At 43.0% G+C, this 21554-nt stretch overlaps 1 protein-coding gene across 4 annotated transcripts in view; it reads left to right on the forward strand.

Moving 5' to 3' along the window:
• The window catches only part of ARAP2 (ArfGAP with RhoGAP domain, ankyrin repeat and PH domain 2), a 1514823-nt gene that overhangs the window by 549870 nt on the left and 943399 nt on the right, over positions 1–21554 (forward strand). For all 4 annotated transcript variants that reach the window (XR_013608339.1, XR_013608340.1, XM_078678359.1 and 1 more), the window contains exon 10: positions 12881–12987. Coding sequence is in view for 2 of the 4 variants with exons in the window: in XM_078678359.1 (XP_078534485.1) it covers positions 12881–12987 (107 nt within the window). In the remaining 2 variants the exon portion in view is untranslated. The remainder of the gene's footprint in view (positions 1–12880; positions 12988–21554) is intronic.

Consider the following 21554-nt stretch of genomic DNA (forward strand, 5'->3'; position numbering starts at 1 on the left):
TGAGGGGTCAACGTTGCATATAGCTCGCAAATGCTGAAGAATGCGCTTGTGGACCTGAGGCCTCGTACTGCCCACGTATCTTAGCCCACAAGGGCACTCTAAAACATAAACTGCAAATTCTATCTTACAGTTGAGCTTGTGTCTAATCTTGATAGGGAATGGCGACAGTGGCGTTTTTACTTCTGTTTTACTGACGCCATTTTTACAAGCCTTACAACTCGAACACCTCAAAAAACCCTTGCTCTCATTCAGCCAAGTTCCCGTTACCACCTCAGGGCTACTGGATACCAGGCTGTCTTTCATAGACCTTGCTTTACGATAGGCTATGCTGGGAAATTTAGGAATAACTGGACCCAGAATAGGATCTTTAGACAATAAAGACCAGTTCTCCTTAATGATTTTATAGATGCTATTGTGTTGGTTGCTATAACCCATAATCATCCTTATCATCTCTTGCGAGCCCTTGACCCGTGGTTTCAAGTTAGTCACTCCTGAGCCCAGGAGTGATGTTCTGTCCATTTTGTTTGCCTTGAGAATTGCCACATCTATAGCTTCAGATTTATAGCCTCTAAGAAGGAAACGAGATTTACAGTGAAATTGTGCCAGCCGGCACTCTTCCTCACTGCTGCAAATCCTCCTGACACGGAGCATCTCCCCGTAGGGTATGCTCCGTATCAGGTGTGCAGGATGGTGGCTTCCGGCATGCAGCAATGTGTTGCCCGCCGTTGGCTTGCGGTGCAATCTAGTTTGGAGACTGCCTGCCTGGACGTAAATCTCCACATCAAGGAACACAATAGAGGTTGCACTGATACTACTGGTGAACTGGATGTTAAGATTGTTATCATTCAGATATATAGCTACCATTTCGTGGTAGAGGCTTATGTGTGGTAAATGCATTGCTTGGTAAAGGCAAACTGTTGTTCCATTGTACATCGATTCCTGATAAATGTGGTTTCTTGTGTCCAGGCCCAGAATGCCTGGGTCTGGGTTTTGCAGATCTGGAATTGTTGAGTCCAAAATTTGCAAACCTGGCTATACTAGATCGAGAGAAACCAGCCTACTTGGAATTTTGAGGAGAAGAATTCTATCAGGACTTAACTGTTTAAGGTGGAAAATTGCTGCTTTTAGTGAGGGCCAGCAGGCCAGGAAAGAGATGATGACGATGGTGAGAAATGCAGGTACCTCAGAAAAGCATCCATGGCCTTCCGTACAATTTAAATTACTACTAGACAAGCCAATATGTGAATAGCCACACAAAGAAAGTGTTTCTGACTTTTTGCCTTCTGACCTCCTCTTTCGAGTGTGTGTTCTGAACTTTGTTTATGCTGGCTGTAGGACTGTGCACCTTTTCACTGCTGACCAGTGCTAAAGAACTTGTGCTTTGTGTATGAAATGTAATGTCATTTGGTTTTTCAAAATTGGCACATTTTATTTACTGATAAGTCCATAGTACAGACAAATACATGTGTCTGGTAATCAAATGCTACTAGGGGGCCTGCAGCACTGATTGTGCCACACCCGTGAGCAGCCATGTCTCAGGCCTGCCACTGCAAAGCTTGTGTGTGCATTATTAAACTGCCTTTTTGACCTGGCTGGTTCACCTACTTGCCAGGCCCCATCCTTCCCTTTTATTATATATAAGTCAACCCTAAGGTAGGCCCTAGGTAGCCCCCATGGGCAGGGTATAGTGTATTTAAAAGATAGGATACATACTTTTGAGCGTTACACATCCTGATAGTGAAAAACTGCAAAATTATTTTTTTAAAACAGCAAGGCCTACCTTTCCCATAGGTTAGCATTGTCGCTGCCTTGTGACACCTCACAAGTGTAACTTTCAATTGGGAAAAGATAGGAAAAGTACATTTGATGTCTATAGACTCATATGTTAAAAACACTTCTCTTAGGGAAGTTGGTTTTTACATTGCAGGTCTGAAAATGCCACTTTTAGAAAGTTGTCATTTTCTCACTTAAACCATTTTGTGTCTCTGCCTGTTTCTGAAATACACATCTGTGTTGGAGGACAGCTGGACTTTGTGCATTTCTTCTAGACAGTCACACACAAAGGGAGCTGAGGTGTGCCATGCATATCCTGATGGCCCATCACCAGGCTGATGGGTCTTCCTGAGCTAGATTGAGTGGGAGGAGCTTACACTTGTACCTGAATTGGGCTGTGCCTGTTACCACACAAAGAGCTGCATAACCCCCTGGAGTGTATCTGGAGTCCGGGCAGGGTATTGTGCACTACAAAGATCTTTCTTTGAAGTCTTTCTACTTCAAGGGCTAAAACGGGTATAAGTACTGGACCTCTGACACCATATAGTAAGAACTCTTCTGGAACTGAGTACATTCTACCAGGAAGAAAGCTGTTGTTCTGATAGGAAGGACTGCCACTTTGCTGCTTGCTTTGCTGTGTTGGCCTGCTGCTTCTTGCCTGGGATTGGGAGGATTGGTCTTGACTGTCTACATCCTGAATCTCTAAAGGTTCTCCAAGGGCTTGTTGGGGTTGCATCCTGTATTTGAAGTCTCAAGGATGTCAACGACTTCACCTACATCTTGCTACCAGCACCTGTGCTCTTCTGCGGTTAGTCCTGCTCTGCCAAGTGGTGCCAACTCCAGTCCTAGGCCCCTGCAAGTGAGTGTTTGGTGCTGCAACCCAAGAAACCAATGCATCAACACCTAAGTGTCGTTCGAAACCAGGACATTTCTCTGTGAGGAGGTCAACCAAACAGTCATTGCGCACTCAGGAGTGGGCAAGCCACTCCTCCCCTGACCTGCTCCGTAAGCAGAGCAGCCCCACACACCCGCAGGCCAGCAAAAAAAAAAGATAAAATGGTAATAACTAAAGAGCTGGGTGATCCATTTAACCTCATTTTAATCTATACCAATAATTAGAAACATGTTGTATATCAAAGATGAGACTTGAAAACTGTAAGAACGTTTTTGTAAGACTACATTGTATGTGTCCACAGAGCACCTCCTCGCTGCATTGGTTACCATTCATAAACTGCACTTTTAAAGTGAGTTAATTTACAATATTTTCCTACATATTTTTGTCTTAACTCTTTTTTATTTGTAACTGATATTATTGTGCTCAGGTTAAGTATGTTGCAGATTTGACTATGCGGCAAAGCTGCCTCTTATTGACTTCAGCTGTTATTATTAGCAAACATATATTAAACTCCCTCTCCAGCGTTGTTCAGAAGTATTTGTCTGCAGAATATTTAAACATGAAAGCGCGACACGCCAAGAGAATTAGAATGACTGATATGAAGCGAGCGGTCCACCGAGTTCTATAATCCTGACAGAGACATGACCTTGAGGATTGTTTTACTACAGTTTAAAATGTCCTGGGAAAAATAACATGGAAGGGAACTAGGCACGTGATCACCGGTAGTCAATTAATTTGTTGTATGTGGACATTATAACTATGACTATGCAAATTCACCCATTTAGCTTCTTTAAATTCAGAGACTTGAACAAGCAAGAATGCAATTAAAGCAGTAAACTGAAAAGAATAAGACGAGAAAGGCATCTAGAGAGCAAGGAAACCATTAGGCATAACATGACAAAGTGGTGTTTGGGCCTGACCTAAAAGGGAAGAGTGTTTTTTTAAAGTTGACTTGCTGAAGCCCTGCAGAAGCTGACCCTCCCAATGTTTCAGGGCGAAAATGTTCTTTATTTTACCCCCTACAAGAATGTACACAATTATTAGATCGATGTGCAGCGACTAAGCCCATATGGAAATTGAATTTTAGATAGAACACTGGAATGTCGAAGGGGAGGAAGAACCAGAATAAGATGTACAGGCTGCTATGTAAAAATTGCATCTTTAACGCAAAAGCAGATGTTCGTGAAAGAAAATGACTTTTGCAAACATGGTTTGTTGCCGCCTACAAAATAAAGTACAGCATGTATGTATTTTGCAAACATACAGCAATTGAAGGTTGATGGTGTGCTTCCACATGTTTGACTCACTGTACGAGGGTAACAAAGGTGTGTACTCCGAGTGGCGCATTGCCCCAGCTTCACAGATGGATCAGCATTACAGATAGGGAGTCTCAGAAGGACAGCGGTGTTTGAGCGTCGCCCCACGGCTTTCTCGAGTGCGAGAAGCAGAAACATAAAATGGTAAAAACTACCATTTTATGTTTCTGCTGGTGCCTGGTTGGAGGTGGGAGGGTGGGCGGTCCTGCTCGAGGGCAGTGGTGGAGTGGCTTACCCACTGTTGTGGGTACTGACTGTTTGGTCGGCCCCTGGAGCCGACCAAACAGTCAGTACCCACAACAGTGGGTAAGCCACTCCCCACTGCCCTCAAGCACGACCGCCCACTCTCCTTTTTTCTCTAAGTAGGAGAAAATGGCGCGGCTGGGGCGCTCTCCCCTGCGATTTACCAATCACGATGCTGACATTGTAAGCCATGTAAGTCGCGGCCGGCGGCATCATTGCTCGCGGGCCGCGAGTCCACCGGTTGCGACTGCTTTTTTTATGTCTGGGGCCTCTTCATTGAATGTGGCTTTAATATCTTGAAAGCACATTTAGTATGTAAAAAGGGGGCGTACATCCAAGGCTTGTTGTGCTACAAGAGAAACAACAGTACTTTGGACAGCGACGTGGATAAGTCTCTCATGGACAAAGAGAAAAGCTGCGGCGAATTGTTTCTGTGTGTTTAGCAAGCAGAACATTCACAAGAGACCACTGTACGGGGAGATTCTCATCCAAGAATGACCCCCTTCTTCGGAGAGCAGAGACGTAGCTCGCGAAGTTAAACCCACAGTTCCGATCCAAGGCACAAAACAGCGGCCTCCTGAGGGCTAGCTTCCTTTCAAGAGGCTGATGGGAGACCCGGCACTACGGGGGCTCCAGTGGGGGTCTACCGCCTCCGAGAGAGACAAGGCGAATGCCTGGCTCGGAATCCATTCTTTCAAGGGACAGGAGCACGAGCAATCAAGAGCTTCGAAGCAGGATAAAGGATGGTCGAAGAAGCGCCACCAGTGGTGGGGGATTTTCTTCAATTCACTGTGTCATGCACTAAAAGTGCAGGGTGAGGCAGGGATGAGAGGAGCTCTCTGGTTTCAGTTAAGGAGATCTGACTGAATCGCGGATGAGTGTAGCGCGCTGGTTTCAGTTAGGAAGAGCAGACTGAGTCCAGTAGAAGATTCGCTTGCTGGTTTCAGACATGTGCAAGCTGAGTTGAGAATGAGTGGTGCTTGTGCCACCTTCTGAATCAGAATAAACTGGACTCAGACAAGAATCAGAATAAACTGGTCTCATAAACAAGCATGTAGTTCCGCAGCTCTGCCCGATCACCCATGGGCCCTCAAGCGGATCGGTGGCGAACTAGAGACGGGACCTCCGGTTTGGGTAATAGCATGGGTGTCTCTATAGCAGGCCATATAGCAGGCTACTGCCACTGCTACAAGATTGTGCCGCCTTGAAATGAGACAGTAAACTGCAGTGGCCCCGGTGGATCGGGGCCTTGGTGTCATCCTGGCCCATGGCTTCTGTTTACCGGCTCGCGTGCTCCCCTGTAGGCGGGTCTCCTGCCAGCAAGGCTGTTATCACTTATGCCAGGGGTAAGTAAGAGAGTGTAGCAGGGTTGCTTTGTTTCTGCACCCTGTGATCTTGGCAGTTTTCTCCAGTTTTGGACGATGCAAATGTTCACTGAGTGTAGAGGCCGAGAAAGCCACATAATGGTCTTTGTTCCAGGCACAGATTCCCTTCCACGATGCTTGAGGCTGCTTCTCAGATGAGTATTAGGATCGTTTACAAGGAAGGCTGAGGGAGCTGTGTGGGAACCTGATGACCCAAATTCCCAGCACGCTGATCTCTCTGGGTAAGGTAAGGTTGCACTATTAATCAATATCAGGGAACGCTGTTGTCCTACGGATGCTGGATGAGTGCATTAATGTTGGATTGTGAGAGCAGATCTTGTTTGGATGTTCTGTCTTTGTTCTATCACTTTCCTTCTTCCAGGAGTATTGATCTGGGTATGTTTTTTCTGTGAAAAACTTTTAATTTAATTTTCAATGTACTATACTCAACAACAAAAACAGGGCAGATCTATGCCGTAGTGAATTTCAACCTCCTCTACCAACATAAAGGTGCAGTTTAGAAATAGGTCTCCTGGCCGGCATCCACATCAGACTTTCTCTTCATGATAGGGCTAGGAGTTGACTGCAATGACATAGGGCTTGTTTGGTGCTCCATATCGTTTCTTGCTTCTGTTTAACCAGCCATTCTTGGATTTGTTCCACATTGACCTGGTACATTGTTATTCATGATATCGGGCATGTATTAGGAAGTGGGTACATATGAGGACTCATGTGAGTTGCTTTGTATGACACTAGTATCTAGTGAGAAAGATTTCAGTGGGTGCTCGGCCTCGCATGGCTAGTATGCAGGATTAGGGGTGGCTTCCATTGACTGTAGGCATTTCCAACCAGTACAGAGGATAATAGAGTGGTCAGTTCAAACAGCGGACACAGTACAAAATTGGTGACACTCATCCTGATCTTTTACGCCTCACTACTTTTAAATGTCACCACTTGCCGCTGGCATAAGTGGTGGGTGGGCTGCCTTTTCACACCCAGACCTTTAATGGAATCATTGCTGCCTCTGGAAGATGCAGATATACATGTGTGTCGCTATCATTCTGGGTCTTGCCCATCTGGGACAAAAAGAACAAAAGCAGTAATCACTGTTGTCTCGTTGACTGCCTGTTAATGTGTGTCAGGACACACTAAACCAGCCATTTGGGAGCAGATTACAACACCGTGATGCAACATATTTTGAAGAGTACATCTCAGTTGCTCTTCCGGTGTCTTGGAAAGAAGATGTATCTTATGGTGACTTTCCACTGTAAAGCTGTCAGGCCAGTGGGTCATAAACATAGAAAAGGGATCTATATGCAAACGTCTGTGGAAGAGAACATTGGTAATTTGTTGGAATTGGACGTGTTTGAGTCTATCGGGGTTGGAACTGCCCCTGTGTCTCCTACATTCTTACAGTCCACGTAGCAGACCGAATGAAACAGTTTAATGTATGTTCATATAATGCAGCCAAACATGAAACTAGAGCACGGAAGATCCAAATAACTAACATAATTCATGAAAGGATGATTTTAAAAGCAAGACTTTAAACAAGGGAAGCTATCAATTATAACGTCATTCCCGTACATAATTTATTTCTCAACATTTATCACTTGCAGCTGAGAGAATACAAAGAAGCCCACAGGACTATAATAAAACATGCTCTGAATACTTAATTACATAACAAACTTGTTTTGGTGACTGCTACAAAACAGCATGACCATATATTGTACCAGGGTTGCTATTGGCATCAAGAGGCAAGCCTTATATTACACTCTGACAAATATGAATTTATTAGGGCCAAAATAAAATGTGCATCTGCTTAGGGAACACAGCTACACCGTAGAAGAGTATGGGTCTTATTATGAGTTTTATGGTGCAGAAGCAGGACCGCCCTGCTCCAGCACTGCCAAACCCATGTAGGAACCGCCTGCCAGAGCAGGAGTTTTCTCCTGTTTGACAGGGGGCTCTTTGGCTTTCCTAGAGCGGTGCCTATGAAATAGGGCCTGCAATGACAACGTCAAAGGCAGTATCTGCACGTCATGGACTTCTGCAGTCCATGCAATGCATGCACTTGTGTGGGAGGAATTCCCAATGGGGTCGCAAATTGCTACTGGCTCATTAATATTCATGCGCCTCGCATTTTGCGACCCCATTGGGAATCGCAGTCAGTGTCTCTGACACTATAGTATATTGTCAATTTTGCCTCGCAATTTGTGGCTCGCAATTTGCGACTCGCAATCCAGCGCAAATTGCGAGGCGCGATTTACAAGGGTCACACATCTGGCCCTTGATCTTGTTAACTAATGACTGTAAGATTTGTTCTTTGTAGTTTTCTGTGTCATTTTTAAGTAGAACTCTTTGAAGTTCCAAATCATAATACAAACAATGAATCGAAGTTGAATGTATCATTCCAGTAACTGAGTCAATGGCAAAAGAACAACTAAGCAGTGACCTAATTACTTATATTCCTTCTTGTCCGGATTTTGAGTTTATTATTGTTTCCATTTTCAAAGTATAAAGTGTTGCAGGTAGAAAATGTTGAGAACAGCTTTAGTCTTGGCAGCAAATGTTGAACCGTCCGCAATCCCGGGGCTACAGTCTACTTGTAACATCACTAGTCATCTGTAATAAGAAAAAGTCTTGACTGCTCAACTGTAATAACGTATTGAAATATGGCAATTGAAACATGGCATGATAATTCCTGATGTCAGAACCAGCAGTGCGAAAGGCAGGTAACAGAGTACAATTAAAGCTGCTGTTTAAGCAGTTAAAGTGATAAATACCTTTTCATCTCTTCTGATCTGTTTGTCTGCAGAGAACAGCCACTAGCAGAAAGGAGCCTTTGGTGGAGTCATAGTTATTTATTTGCAGGAATTTCCCTGCATGTTAATACTCATTCCTAACTAAGCAATTACAAAAAATAGCTTAGCTTAAACTGTGTTTGTTTTTTCAACAAGTTACCAGCTTTGCATTGGTGTATTTATTCTTGTACTACAGATTCTGCATTTTCCTACGTATTTTCAATGGTACTCTTGCATATAAAGGATCACAATACCAAGAATTTAGGTTTTTGGGGTGAAAGGATAATACCATGTATGATGGGACAATTGTATTGTAAAGAATATCATGCCTGCTGCCTTATGGTAAAGGGATATTGCAAGTCACCTCACAGTTCTGACTTTATATAGAAACACTGATTTCAACCTCTTTCCTCCACATGGTCACAGAACTCCTCAGAGACTTGCAAGAGCTTAATCTTCAGGCATTGAATGGGAGATGAGTGTCTTATACACCCATTCAGTTCACCTTTTTGCACATGCCAGTGGTCAGGTCCATACTTAAACCTTCCTAGCCTGTAGACCTTTCCATTTACTTATAGAATATGTAGGATTTCCAACAGTGAATGTCTTTTTATTGCCGGAAAACCTTTTATTACACTTGCTTACAGAAAAAATATTTCCCCATGGAGAAAAGATAAAGAATCAGCATTTGCACCTAAACGCTCATTTTCCTAGTGCTTAAATCTATGCTATGCAGGTTTACACAAAAGAGGTGGGAAATATGTTGTACGGCATTCCCGGCAGTACATCTTTAAATATGTTCCTTGAACAGCTTTCCTAGCATGCTGTTTCTTACTGTTTGGAAGTCCCTAAAAGTAGTAAGTATACACCCCTTCCTAGGAGTCATATTACATGGTCAGATTCACTACTTTTTGGGATTTATCCCCAAAGGATTTAGTCCAAGGTTTGAAAGTGACCATTTCCTACAATGAATTACTTTGGTCCGACATATGATAAGGCTGAACCATACAAAGTAGTGGTGAATCATTATGATGTAGTGTTCAAAGCAATACATTTATCCAAACACAAATGCAAAATCTTCACATTTTTAACAAGTTTATGGAACTAATTAGTGAAGTAGTGTTGACATTTCTATATATTCTCTTTATAAGGCAAATAATGTATGAATCTGTTCGAGACAAATAGGAAGGCAAAAACTAATAATAGTACATGAAGCGAAGGGGGTTCTGGTAGTTCCAAATGGTACGCTTCTAGCATTAGAAATGACCAGCAGCTCTTCATATGAACACTTTGAGCATTAAAACGGCACACAGATGTGAATTATGGAATATTGACTCACAGCTTGAAGAAAGGATTACATTAAATTGATGTTGAAATTACCAAAAAGGTGAATGAGACAAGATAGACAGAATTCTTTGAAATAGTTTTAAAAGGTGACAAATAAATGCTGGTCTATTATCATTGACCTAAATTGTTGTAACAAGTGTGAATGGGCATGTGTGCTCAGCTGGGAATGACAAAAATCAACTTTACAATAACGATAAGGTACTTCTAAGTACAGCACTGAGGACAGTACGAATGCCATCCTGCAGATCATCTTGGTTGATAATGGTGATAAAAAGTAAGATGGGCTACATGGATACCAGAGGCACCACGGTCTGAAATTATCCACATGAGTTTACTTAAGAGCAATCAAATTTTCTGGGTCAAATTTCTTATGCCTACATATCAGTCAGTTATTGATCACACCTTTATGTCCGAGTCTTTGAGGGGCTCCATCTTTCAACCAATATCAAGATATCATGGCCAATCAATCTCTGTCTTCACAGTAGTAAATAATTGTCTTCTTGAGTGTGACAATGAAAGATTTTAAATGACCCGTGCATAAGTTAAGTGACTGTGTCAGTAGACCTAGCGCACATACTTTAGCTACAGTTGTGAGACAATGAACTACTTGTTAGGTCTGGCCTTGTTGGGACACAAGACAATATATGTTCAGATGGCAAGTTAACGTTGTATTCTATGCAGACTATTTTTCAACAATTGATGGAGTTGAATAACCACTTTTATGGCAGAATTTCAGGTCTTGTGGAATTTAATTAGTATTATGGCGAGCTATCGAGTCACTGTACCAAAATGCATTAGTGCAAGTTAAGGAAGAGATAGGCTTAACAAAATCTGGGCGGCTATGGAATAAACTCATGGGTGATTGTGGGCATCCTTATGTTTTAATCACTCTAAAGTGGACTGCATTTTGTACCGTAGGACTATTTCCCTAAAAGTCTAAATACCAGCCCAATCAAATCCTAATATATGCAGACGATGTCGCACTTCACCATAGGCTGTGGAGTTTCCTTGTTCATTAAATAAACTATCTGCATATAAAGCCAACAATAAACTTGAATTTAACACGACCAAGATTACAATTATTTCCTTGAGTCGTAAAGGATTAGCTGCATATTGGTTTATCAGTAGCCAAGAAATTGCTGGGGAGGCTGCAAATAACTATCTTGGCATATATATAGACCAGATGTTGACCTAAAACAACACCATAATGAGCTTAAATTAAAAATTTTAACTCGATCCGTTGGAGCTAATCAGGCATTTGGAAGGTTTCAGAGGTAATATTTTGAGCCACTATTAAAAATCATTTAAGTTAAATTTAACTCTTCGGTAGCCTATGGTTGGTTCAGTTTTGTTGCTAAAATATATTCTTGGTTAAATTCAGAAGAAATCGAATTGCTACACAAAATGGTCTGCCTTCCAAATAGAGTTTTACAGAGAATGCTTCAGCTTAAATCCTGTCTGGCAAGTCTGTCACCCAGATAGGGCCTAAGGGCCCCTATTGAGATGTCGGTCAAAGTTTCCTCGGACCGACACCGTTTTGGTGTGGGAACCGACCAATCGTAGGATGACGGTTCCAAACACCGTATTTCAATGCAACCGCACTATGTGCGGTCGCAAACTCCCATGTCTCTATGGGAGTTTCTGTGGCAGGTGGAAACCTCACAGTGCAGAAATTTACAGGGGGGCACCACAGGTACCCCCCTCGGCCCCCAACCAGAGGCAGCAGGGAGAAGGGGACCCTGCTAGGGCCCTCCAAAGTCCCTTTCCGACAGGTTTCTATGTCGGAAATCCCGACATGGACAGCCTGTTTGAAACCAACATCATAATCCCGCCGGCGAAAGGCCATCTGCACAGGATTATGGTGAGTTTCTGACTGTCCGACAGGCTCCATGAGCCCTTCGGAAGTCAGCCGGAATGACCAGCTGGTTTGAATTCCTACTTCCATATTCCTAATACGGAGGTCGTATACAAACCGTGGAAGTCAGTTGGAAATCCTCTGACCTGTGGTCGGAGGCTTTCCGATTGACATCCCAACGAGGGCCTCAGTGTCTGACAAACCTATTTAGGTTTCAGGAGGTGCCTCCTGGTTCATTAATGCTCTTGCTTGTGTCATACCTGCAGGATTCCCCTGAGAGAGCAAACCATGTTGGTCTTGCTTAATGGAAGACCTACATGATCCAAGGTTGACAATAGTGTGGCATTCTGAAAAAAATTTGATTTTCAAAGACTGGGCGAACTGAAACTTGAAACTTATGTCATTTCAGTCTGATTGTGTCACGTTTAAACCTAACACAAGGGAAATATATATTTTTATATTTTTTGTTAACCTCTCTCCACAATTGTTTATGTTGATGCCATGTCACCAAAAGTACTTCCAGTGCAATATTTTGCTTTAGAACATTGAGATTCCTGAATAAATTGATCCAGTTTACCTGGTCTAACTTTCCATTTAGCTCCATGTGTTGTAGGCTATGTGATTCTAAACGAAATGTTTGAGGAAATTGGCCTCTTGCAAGGTTACTTGATGAATGAGTTTATACCAGTTTTGATGCTCCAAATTTTCTAGACTACACATCGAGATCAGATAAATAAAGCATTTGCCTGTATTATCAGTGAAAACTCGTTCTTTGCCAGTAGCTTGCAAATATGTATTCTTCGTGAGCATCTCTTAAAATGTACTTTAATTTTACAAATGTTTTAAATCAAAGTTGAATACTGTTTGTTTGTCCTTAATTAGTTTTTTATTTATACGTTCGATGCTGTATGGTGCACCAAGTGCAATACATTTGAATGCATTTAATTCTAAGAACAACTCATAATTTGTCTTCACACATGGCTGCAAATTTTCCTTGCACACAGATTTCCTGCGACTGCACATTCCCAAATCATTTTTTGGCCATTCACAGACCGATATCTTGCGCTCTCTCATTCATCCATTCTCCCCTTAAAAACAGGGCACAGCCCTATACATCTGCATAGGATATCAAACCTTCATCTTGCCTGACCGCTTGACAGCCTCTGGCTTTAGGAAAACTTGAGAGATGGTCTGCCCTGGCAATTCCCTCACCAGAGATTTTCCATGTAAATGCTTAATATTTGTGACAGTGAAAAAGATTTCTAAAACACTTGTATTCTCTTTAGGATTATAAAGCAGGAATCGCCATCACGAACATACCTCTGAACGTGGCAAACATCAAGCATGTGGACCGTAAAAGCTTTGAGATAACCACGCCCTTTAAAAGCTTCAGGTATGGCTTTTAACCCCTTCTTACAGAAAGGTTGTGCAAGTCTTCTGGTATCTCTAACTCTGGAATGAAAGAGGGAATCTACATTTTGTGATTCTTAAGTCATGACTTAAATACTAATGCCCCCGTTGCGTCATGTAAACTACATTGTATTCCCACACCAGGATTGACCTGTATTGCAGAAAATTGCGGGACATAGAAATACCGTAGTATTCCTCCAAGTCCCATGCCCTTGTAAAGGAACTCAGCCTGTGGCTGTATTCCTCTGTGGTCATGAACCTCTTTGCTGACTTGCAGTATCCTCACAACTTACGTCAGGGGGTACTGAAGCCCATATATAATGTGGCGACTTTATTATGTTCAATTCTTTCTAATTTATCCATAATGTAAGATTGTTCTTCACTGCTTTTATATCTGACGGGGTGTACTAACAAAGGGGCTCATTATGATGGCGGAAGGACCGCCACTGCCGGGCTGGCTGTCCTTCCGCCATCACTGAGCATTTCACCCACCACCAAATTAGGATGGGGGTGGGTATCGCGCAGATGCAAAGTCCGTCCGCTGCTTTTCTGCCAGTGTCAATCGCACCGATTGCCTGGCGGATGGAAAAGGGCCACTAATATAGTGGTGGTGCCTAGCAGGCTTCGTCCACCGTATTAGGATGTGACCTGGGAGATGCCTTTCCCTAGCGGCGCTGCTACCATGGAAAGGTTGGTAGGATTGGGTTTGGGGGCCAGTAAGGGAGGAGGGTGTAGGTACACTGGGGGGGTACCCATGGTACCCCCCTACATTCCCATGGGCAAGGTGGCAGGTACCGCATTGGGGCTGCCACGTTGTGCATGGAAACGCACATCGTGGCATTTTGGCATTGTGAACGGTGCTGCAGCAAGCAGCACCGTCCGCAATATCAAAAGGCCAGGATGCGCCCACCATACTGGCGGGTGCATCCTAATTGGACTGGTGGGACCGCCGCACGTCTGGCGGGCGGTCCTAGCACCATTATTATGGCAGGCAGTCTGATGTCCGCATGCCATCATAATGAGCCCCAAAGTTCAAACTAATCGTCGCAGTACAGGCTAAAGGTATGGAATTTCTATGTTCTTGTTCATGTGTCTGACGCTGTAAATGCAGTGTGCACATCAATCTTACCAGCAGGTCATAGGTGTGCAAGGCTGTCACAGAATTGAATATTTGTTTTAGAGGCTCATTGATTGAATGCCATTGATTGGAATAAAAAGAAATTCAACATCTAAACAGCGAGTGTCACTAAACCAGCAAGGTTTTGGTGTATGCATGCAGGTGTGAAACCTGCTCTGAAATATGCATGGCAGGAGGGGGTTCAGGCTTGTTAATGTCCGCAGTACTCCAGGGGCTTTCACCACTACAGGGAAGAGAGGAACAAGGCCCCCTGTCTAGTCACGTCCCTGCTTTTGCCTCACCCTGTGTTCTGAACTAGAACATCTTTTTAATTGTATATTGACTACATTGCTGTATCTTCTTTAGTAAATTCTCAGCTACATAGAGGTACATATATTTATGTTGAAAACATGTGCACAATTACTAGTAATTGCCCCTACTCTTGTAGCAGCTAAATGTATTGGTAAGGGTTTATAAAGTTCCACATCCATCACAGATAGCTTCAGGGCCTGGCAGGCATCTTCCATCTATACAACAAAAGGCAGAGGAGTTCTTCAACTGAACTCGCAGGACAATGTTATTCATTGAACTAACATTCAACTTTGCTGTTTAGATGCTTTTTAAAGGGGGGTTTTGCTTTTTCTGCTCGGCTATAGCCACATAAAGATAACACTCATTTCTATTTACACTGAATCTGTACAGTGCCAAAGTTATGAGAGCGAGATATCGTATGTTCATATAGACTTTTTATTGTAGTTTGCATGCAGCAGCCAGACCACTGAAAACCAATGATGCGAGATATAGCTGTGCACGATTTTTCTGAGGACATCCTTCGGGCACCTATTTCATTTATAGAAAAACAGAGGTGAATATGGCAGTGATGCTTGCTGTTGACACCATCTGCATAGATATCATAGTGTGGCATGTACCTTTTTCAGCATGCTGTTCAGGGTACCGAATTCATCCTGTAGACTAAGAGGGAATGTCTGCCTGTGCCCCTGCCCTGATTGGCCCTATTGCAAATGAATCTGGTATCCTTTAGCATCAGCACACACAAAATCCCGCGTTTGCACCGCAAACATAGGACTACATTTGACATTGAGGCCCTGAGCCTGGCTCTCAGGACATGGAGGTGCATAAAAAGTGTATCTTTGGCTGAGCAGTCTATTATCATCTGTGTCCTTGGCCATGTACATTGGGCAGTGTTGGCAGTGTACCATATTTTCAGTAATCAGGAATGTTTACCTGTGCAGGGATGTGAGCCCGAAGCTTACAGGCTCAGTCACTAACGTTCCAGTCACTTGTCATGACCAGGCCCGGCACTGATATCCCTGTGTAAATGTCAAGTGCAGCTGTATGTATCTTGTAAGGTAGCAGAACTCCAAATTATTTCTGCATGTGTGAGTATGCTGTTGTTATTGTTATCACTTTTGGATTACCCCAGGTCTGCCATGACACAAGATGGAAGCTGTGAAAACTGGCCCTGTGACAGTGTGAGCTTACTGCCTGCATTCCTGAGGAGGAGAGTTTAACTCTAGACTCAAAGATTTAGAACTGCCTTTAGAACATCTATATGCCCCTTTAAGCAATAGATTGCTACTTTTTCCTTCCTTAGCATTGCCATATTGCAAATGGTGGTAGAATGGGGTGGAGTGGGGGTCAGTAGAGACGGATACAAGTGAACTAGGGTTTCTTGGGCAAGCTTGAGTCCCTTGCTTACCTTTCAGTGTCCTATCCTGGAATGCTGATGAGAGCCTGGATCAGACCTTCACACTTACTCTGCTCCTGCTAGGGGTACTCCTGCTTGGAGCCAGCACTGTCACTACCTGCTTTAAGGAGCCAACACCTTGCCCAAAGAACATGTGGGCGCTGTGCAATGATTTCAGTCAGTGCTCCATTGAATAGATCATGGAAATGTGATATTCATTTTGCTTAATTCTAATAAGACTTGTTAGTTGCATTGTAGGTTCAGGCATACCATAAACACAAAGGACAGCGCCCAAGCAAGACAAAAGGACAGGGGCGTAGCTTCAAGGGGGTGCTTGGGTTGTGACACCCCCTGAATAAATGCAATGTTGCCTTGTTAGTTGGGTCTGGGGTGCTAAGTCGGGTCTGCTATCTCTGTGTCGGTTTTTGTCTCTATAAGCCCAAAAATTAAAGACAATACAGCGATGTACACAGGAGAGAGAGAGAGAAATGGAGAGCAGGACAGAGAGACAGAGATACCCATATGTGGTTGAATTTAAAAATGTGAAACCAGATAAACGTGAATGAATACTGGTTTGCCTGCAGATCCAAATTCTTAGATCCTTGGCAAATATTTTATTTAAGAGCCTTTTTTTTATTACTACATATGAGTGCACTTTTAAATACTTGATATACTAGGCTGTAAATTTGCTCCTTCAATTAAAAGAATAAAGGCCACATGTAGGGTTTATAGACTACTGACTTGCCTCATAGTTCACTGATGGCATTGTCCTTTGAGTGCGAGCCATGAATTGTTCTATAATCTTTTAAATAACGTCTGTCTATGCAGTGATATAATCTGATGATGTCCTAAGGTGAAACTCTCCAAATGTAAAAAATATATACTTTGTTGAATTTTGAAGAGAATGTATCATAATTTTACATTGATTTTGTTGCATAATATACATGCCAAAAGTTTTCATGGCTCGGCTCGTTCACAGACTCCAAGAGCCAAGCCAGACCCATGGCTCAGCGTTGACTTGGCTTGCACTATTAATTTGCCTGAGCACCCTCCTCTGTTTACGACTTGTGCTTAGTACATGGGGCTGCCAGTCATATAAATAATTTGTAAAAGGCTGGGAATAGAATCAAGGAACTCTAACATCAAGCCTTCTTGTAGCAGAGAAGAGGAAGAGCATGTGCAGTGAAAATACATTTTAAATAGGTGATCCCAGTGTAGGGACATGAGGTCATTATCTTGTTTGTGACAATAGTCATGAGTTCCCAGGTAGACTTATTAGACCCAGGAGGCACGGGCAGGGGTGCAGCTTTAGTGGTGCTGTTTGGGGTGTGAAACCCCTCAAATGGATTCTTGGTTTTGTAGTCCTGGTATGGTTATGTTAATTTTCTTGTTATTCTCATTTCAGTAAGAGGTTTTAACTTTTTCATTTTTTGTATCCGTATCTGCAATATATATAGTGACCAGTTTACCAATAAAGTAGTACATCCGCACCCAGAGAAGTACTCCTTTAATGGGTTCAAATGTACTACTTTTTGAAATTCAAAAACATTGTCAGTAATAGGCTTGGAAGTTGCACTAGTCTAATTTTTCATGGCATACTACTGGCAATCAAGCACCCAAAAGGTTATGGGATGAATGCTTGCAAACAGTCTATCCAGTAGCAATCGCTCGGGGTACTATTTTAACCTATTGTTTTTCACCCACTGTGCCATGCTAGATATAGACCTACCTAATTAAATCGGTGCTGGCCCTGTTCCTCATAGAAACCGTCCATCCTGAGCCTTGGTCATCTCATCTCTCTACCCTGTAGTCTACTGCTTTTTTTCATTTCGGTAATTGGTAATTCACATCCTTCCGAATCTCAATCTGAAGGTAGCACACAGGCTTGGTACTGGGCCCACCAACTGAGGCTGTTGCCTTAATGGTTACTTGCATGTCCTGCACAGCTTCTGTTCTCTTTCTATGTTACTCAGCGGAATGCAATCTGCCAGCAGTAGCATAGCAGAAAAACTGATGGTGTATCCCTGCAGAACGTTACCCTACTATCACTAGGCAAGTTTATCACAGCCACCTATAAGGATAAACAGTAACATGCTTGTCCTTCACATTCACCTTCATAATGAAGACATGTACGGCAGTGACCTAGGGCCCGATGTAGGTAGCCCTTTACCGATCGGAATCGGCCGAAAATACCGATTTTCGGCCGTGTCCGATCGGTAAAGGGCTATCGAGATGTAGGGGCACATTTTCGGTAATTTTACCGAATCGTTATCATTTCCGAATCGGTAAAGTTACCCAATCGGTAATATTTACCGATTCGGTAATGATGACGATTCGGTAGAACTACCGAAAATGCAATGTAGGTAGCCAATGTTCCATCAGCACATGGCCTACAGAATCGGTATTTTACCATGGAATACAAATCCATGGTAAAAAAACGATTCCTGTGTACATGCACATCTGTGCATGTACACATGTGCCATGTGACAGACAGACGTGCCCTTAGGGCATGTCTGTGTGCCACATTGCACACATGCCCGTTTTGGGGGTGCTAGAGGGTGTCAAAGTGACACCCCCTGCACCCTTGTGAATTCTTTAATTACCGATTCGGTAAATACCGAATCGGTAATGCCTAATCATTCCTATGGGCTTCAAAGCCCATAGGAATGAATGGGCATTACCGATTCGGTATTTACCGAATCGGTAATTAAAGAATTGTTAAGGATTCGGTAACGAATCCAGATGTTGGGACCTACATCCCATTTACCGATTTTTGAATACCGATTCGGTAGGATTCGGTATTTCAAAATCGGTAAATGGGATTTACCTACATCGGGCCCCTAGTTACTACATACATTCCTTCGCTACTTATGAAAGGATGACAATATTAACTTTAGCGATCGTATCAATAACAGAATAGAAGCTGGAGGTCATTACAGAGTGTATTTGGATGGAAAAGGGGTGAGGAATAGTGGGGTGAATGGAGATAGGAGAAGTGGGTGCCAAAGGAAGCAAATGGAAACAGTGGTTCAAAGAGAAAGAGTGGGCAGGAAATATAGTACATGGAAAAAAGGGAATAATAGAAGGGAGGAGGTGATATTGATAGTTGGAAAACACAAAATGGGCATTAGAATATGTGATCACTTTTGTAAACGAAGTAGGGTCCTTGTCCAGTCCAGTAGCCAGTAGTGTAGATTATGTAGGTTTATTCAATTACAAGTAAGATGGTAAAAGTCCCACCGGGAACAGCATTCTGCTGCTCAACCCCACTCATTCCAACTGACCTCTCATCCAAACCATACACTCATGAACATTCTATTACATCACACACACACAGGCTGAGCAGCTAGGAACTAAGAGACATAGGATATAACACATCTCCTTCCTTTAGGAAGCAATAAAAACAACATAATGTAAAGTGAAGGAAATAGATATACACACTTGCTGTAAATGTAAGTAACTGAAACGGAATCACGAGGATAGATCACAATACATCACATTAAAATTTCATCCCATTGATATAAAAATAAAATCAGGTCACATAGTATGAATCATTGCATTCCTAGAATTGAAAAGAAAGGGTTGACATAAAATTACATTTAAATAAAATCATACATTACATACCTTCTGCTCCCGAAAGAGAAAACAAGATATATAAATATATATATCTAGCGATAAACACAAGATCATAGATCAAATATAAAAAATTACACACGATATCTCGCTATGCAAAAGAACGCACATGTTCCAGGCAGGATGCAACTTCCACACCTCACCACCATATGTACTGCAGAACACTACAGCACACCACATCTCGCTAAGCAAAGGAACACAGACATTCCAGACAGGATGCAACCTCCACACCCCACCATAATATGTACTGCAGAACCACTACAGCACTCATCTCGCTGGGCAACGGAATGCAAATGTCCCAACTACAGCACACGTCTCGCTGGATAAAGGAACGTACGTGTTTCCACTACAGCAAACATTTCGCTGGACAAATGAACGCACATGTTCCCACTACAGCACTCATCTCACTGGACAAAGGAGCGCACGTGTTCCCACTACAGCATGCTCACTTGCAGGACAGGGAACACTAATGTTCCCACTACTACACCTCAGTCTGGACAAAGCACGTAATACAAAACAAAAATCACTGTCCACCAAGAAATGTAATACGTACTCAAACTAAAAAAATTATTTACTTATACAACAGTGCAATCACACCCACACTAAAGATTCACTTATACAACTCAACACTACCACATACCTGAAAATTCACTGTATGACATAAAACAATACACATGCCTAAATAACACCCTCACATACCGCTCGCATGTATCACTCACTACCACCGCTCACATGTATCACTTACAACCACCGCTCACACGTATCACTCAATACCACAGATAATAGCCTCTATGTGTAGCGCACAAAAAAAACAACGGGAAACCTTCATGACAGTATGCACCACAATTGAATGGCAATATACATATTCTATGTCAAATCAATCATAACATTAGGTGAGCGACCTCTCACCTGTGCCCACAGCGCAAATAGCACCAGAATAAGTCTACTTCCGATAGTTTCTCATGCGCTATCATCTTTAAACAAGAGCAGACACCTGCGTTGGGTTTAGTTTCCTTTCAACCAACAGTCTGCCACGCTTGGCCGAATTACAAATAAATTCATCAAAGTGGTCACCGTTGTTCAATCTTCGGAGATTACTTCTTCCTCGCATAGTCCCAGTTTCCGCTGTGCTGATACGTTGCCGTAGAACTACTTTGCCGAAGAACAGCTGGGTATGCCTGGCCACACACAGATCCACCATTTTCAATAACACGGCGCTGTGGGGTTGCCAAGGCAACGTCCGCGTCCTTGCACGTTGAATTACGTTATTTTGCAACGCTGTCCAATGACAACAGCGCTGTGAGGTTACCAAGGGTACATCCGGCATTACGTTGTCAGTACGCGTATTACTATGACGCACATCAGACTGAAACTGGCAGAGAATCTCAGCTCGTGATACCCCACTCTCTCAAAAGAACCTCGTGCCAACTACAGAATGCCGGCAGGTGTTTGAACCATAACACTGGCTGAGGCTGGCACCCAGATACAAGTGCTCACCATTGTCTCCACCGCCTTAAGTCACTGGTGCACTCCGACAGTTACCGCTCACCAATACTCATTTGAGCTTGAAGTTGTGCATTCTGACATTTACCGCACCGTTTTCACCACCGCCTTAAGTCACTGGTGCACTCCGACGGTTACCGCTCACCGATACTCATGTGAGCGTGAAGTTCTGCCAAACAATCCTCGGGCTCGACTTATGCATGGGCTTATCTAAAGGGCATTCCCGACTGCAGAATGCCCTTTAGATAAGCCCACGCACTGTCAACTAACACCACAGATAATATTCACAATGCCTATGCATGTCTAGCTTCAAAAACACAATGCTTTTAAAATGTTTACCACCTGCCAGCTCCTGACAACTAACACTGCCATTTAACTCTATGTGAAATGCAGTCCACAACACGATCCATAAGGTGCCTCCCTTCAAGATGACTTCAGATAGTTGACAGACAGGTTAAACACGCGAAGCTCAATAGTCTGTCGGTAGGCATGACATGATCCGTGAATATCGGCAGTACCGGTGATAATAACCAAGTGCTAAGTACTTACCAAGTTGTCAGACTATGGTGGTTATCACTCTGTGACATAC

This window comes from Lissotriton helveticus, chromosome 2_2, assembly GCF_964261635.1.
Source record: "Lissotriton helveticus chromosome 2_2, aLisHel1.1, whole genome shotgun sequence".
NCBI classification, from domain to species: Eukaryota; Metazoa; Chordata; class Amphibia; order Caudata; family Salamandridae; genus Lissotriton; species Lissotriton helveticus.